The sequence below is a fragment of the Mesitornis unicolor genome, unplaced genomic scaffold (genome assembly GCF_000695765.1).
Source record: "Mesitornis unicolor isolate BGI_N332 unplaced genomic scaffold, ASM69576v1 scaffold40460, whole genome shotgun sequence".
Taxonomy (NCBI): domain Eukaryota; kingdom Metazoa; phylum Chordata; class Aves; order Mesitornithiformes; family Mesitornithidae; genus Mesitornis; species Mesitornis unicolor.
This window is the reverse complement of record NW_010161018.1, coordinates 4,492-7,210: the sequence shown is the minus strand read 5'-3', so window position 1 is coordinate 7,210 and position 2,719 is coordinate 4,492. Positions and strand designations below refer to the sequence as shown.

Below are 2,719 nucleotides of genomic sequence, written 5' to 3'. Positions count from 1 at the left end.
AGAGCAGGCCAATGGGATGGTTTAGATTTACGCTGATGAGACGCAGCCAGGCCCGAAGTCAAACGAAAGGCAGCTTAAGGAAATTTTTTCCTATTAACATCTGTGTCTTGACAATGTTTTTCAAACCGCGTTAAGCAACTCAACTAAGACAATAAAAAAATGTACCCATTTTCTGCAGCAGAGCAGGCCAATGGGATGGTTTAGATTTACGCCAGGCCCGAAATCAAACGAACAACGAATGGATCTGAATCCTGGACTATGCCACAAGCTCCAATTTGGTTATATATAAATCTAAACTGCAGTTTTTCAATGTATAAATGGCAATACTAATGAATCTGACCAGCTAGGCTTTTAAAACTGGTTTGGTCTCCTCATTTCACAGAAAACCTTGCTTCGTCCAAGGCAACTTTTTGAATTCCAGATGTAGCACCATGAACGTGGCCTAGGCACCAAAGATGTAGATAAGGTTAACAAAGGCACAACTCCTTTACCTTTGTTGTAAAGTTACAATTAATCGACAACAGTCACCTATTTGCCAAGAAACAAAGGGAAGTTTTAAAATTTCATACTTTAGTACTGACACTCAGGTGTAAACCTTTAATTAGACAAAGTATTTTGGGAAGAAACAACATTCGCTTTATATATGAAAGGAGATAGTGAAAAAGTTAGACAAGACTTCGCAAAAAAATCAGTGAAAAAATACAGACAGCTTTGCAAAACCTCTCCTGTTTCCAGAACCAGAGTTGGGCGATCAGAAGTGAAGACAACAGCGGCTTTAATAATAAAGGCAGTGGTAAGGCGACCTTTTTTCCCCCCCCTCTCTCCTTGTATGGAGAAAAACCCAGTCCGTGTGAAGCAGCAGACGGTAATTCACTGGCTTTCGCAGTGTTAACCACAACAGTTAAAACCAGGCCTGATTTTGACTTCAATGGAGTTCAATGGTGCTGATGTGCAAGCCTTGACCTTGGAGATCTTTTTGAGATGGCACTGCAGCCCACGATGGCCTGTCCTCATGTTCTCCCTTGAAAAAGCTGTATTAAGCGTCTGTGGTATCGGCTGGAGGTGGAGCAGCTCAGGACTGGTTTATGGCGTGACTTCTGCCTGGGGTGTTCACACAGACCTCTCCTCTAACACGCTGGAGTTCAAATCGCCTCGAAGCCCCAGCTGCACTCTCATGGTTAAATGCTCTTGCAGTGCTTCTTTTTCTTTCTCTGCGCTCCTTCGATACACTCGTCTGTCTCCTCTTTTTGCCTTTTGTGTTTCTTCTTACGGCGTTTCTTTTGCTTTGCCTCACAGTCCTTCACGCTGAGATCTTCCCCATCAGATGTTCCTGTATAAACTTCTCCATTGCCCGTATTTTCATCACAACTGATGTTTTCCTCATCGTGTTTCCCCTCTTTATGTTTCCTTTTCTTTTTCCCCGAGTGACACTCATTTAATGAAGCGTCCAGTTCCTTTCCATTCAAGCTCCCTATCTTAGATTGCTTCACTTTGGGTTTCTCACAACGTTCTGTACTCTCTGCCTCATCTCTCCTCTGCTTCTTCTTTTTCTTTTTGGCTTTGGTTTCTAGTTCTTCTGAAGGCTCCAAACCTTCATCAGCTGCTGGGCAGGAGTCATCCACCTTTGTTTCTGCTTCATTTGGGGATCCCTTCAGTTTTGCCATGCGCTTGGCAAAATATTCCTGGACGGTGAGAACGCTCTTCACTGTGTTGTAACCATCTGCAGGCTCAGACAGGCAGTGGTTCCTCTTCTCCTCTTCTGGAGATTTGGGATCGGTAACATCCTCCTGCAGGTGAAGAAAGAGGAGCGAGAGTCAGAAATAATGGCTTTAAACATATACTTTTGAACACTAATAAAAATATTAAAGAAAACAATATGGTGCTTCAAAAATTAACTGTAAAAGTATAGGTCTGGGCAGAAGTGAGAGGCAGCCCTTAATGTAAAAGACAGTGTAGGTTTATAAGGAGAAGAGGTAGAAATACGGAAGGCAGCAAGAAAATCAGAGTAAGACAATTCTCAGTCGCTTTGAATTTCTTACTGTTTGCCTTCTCCTGCACAACTCATGCAGATTATGTATAATACTATCCTACTCAGTGTATTACACTCGGTTTGCAAAGGCACATGTCTCTACAAGATATAAAATAACATGGAAAATAACGCAGTACGATCTATTAACCCGTGGCATAAAGGAAATCCCATGCCTGGAATATCTGTACAGCAAAGTGCAAGAATTTATGATATACAAAGCAATCCAGCATCGATGCATCTCTTCCATCTTATCTGATCTTCAGAAATGTTTGTTTCGTAGCTGGTTTACTGTCATTGTGTCCCAGATGTTGTTATTTAAACAGGCTCCATTTGATCATACGTTATCAGGTGGCAAAAACAACATCACAGGTTAGATCTTACAAGGCTTCTGCATACACAAAATAAATAGCTGCTGAACTCCGGCTGCAGGTGAGTATCAATAAAAAGAGCCTAGTATCTAGAAAGCAAATATAAACCAAAAAGCAAAGTATTGCTCTGGAGCTGGATGTTATGTATGGCGTGAAGAAAAACGACTCTGAAAAAGCAACAAATGCAACAAGAGGAAAATGCATAACTTGTTAAATTATCTCTGACTTATAAAATAAACAACCCAAAAAGGCACTGGAAATTCAGACTCGTTTGCACGGACGCTGAAGCACTCAAAAATAACCCTTTGTGGCATATCCTTTT

General features: G+C 41.5%; 1 protein-coding gene across 1 annotated transcript; it reads right to left on the bottom strand.

Moving 5' to 3' along the window:
- Positions 1–1,178: 1,178 nt before the first annotated feature.
- Positions 1,179–1,787, bottom strand: LOC104546358 (PIN2/TERF1-interacting telomerase inhibitor 1-like; the record flags this gene model as incomplete). The annotated part of the gene is made up of 1 exon (XM_010191736.1): positions 1,179–1,787. A coding segment is annotated over one exon (609 nt), but the record flags the coding sequence as incomplete, so codon positions are not given.
- Positions 1,788–2,719: the final 932 nt, after the last annotated feature.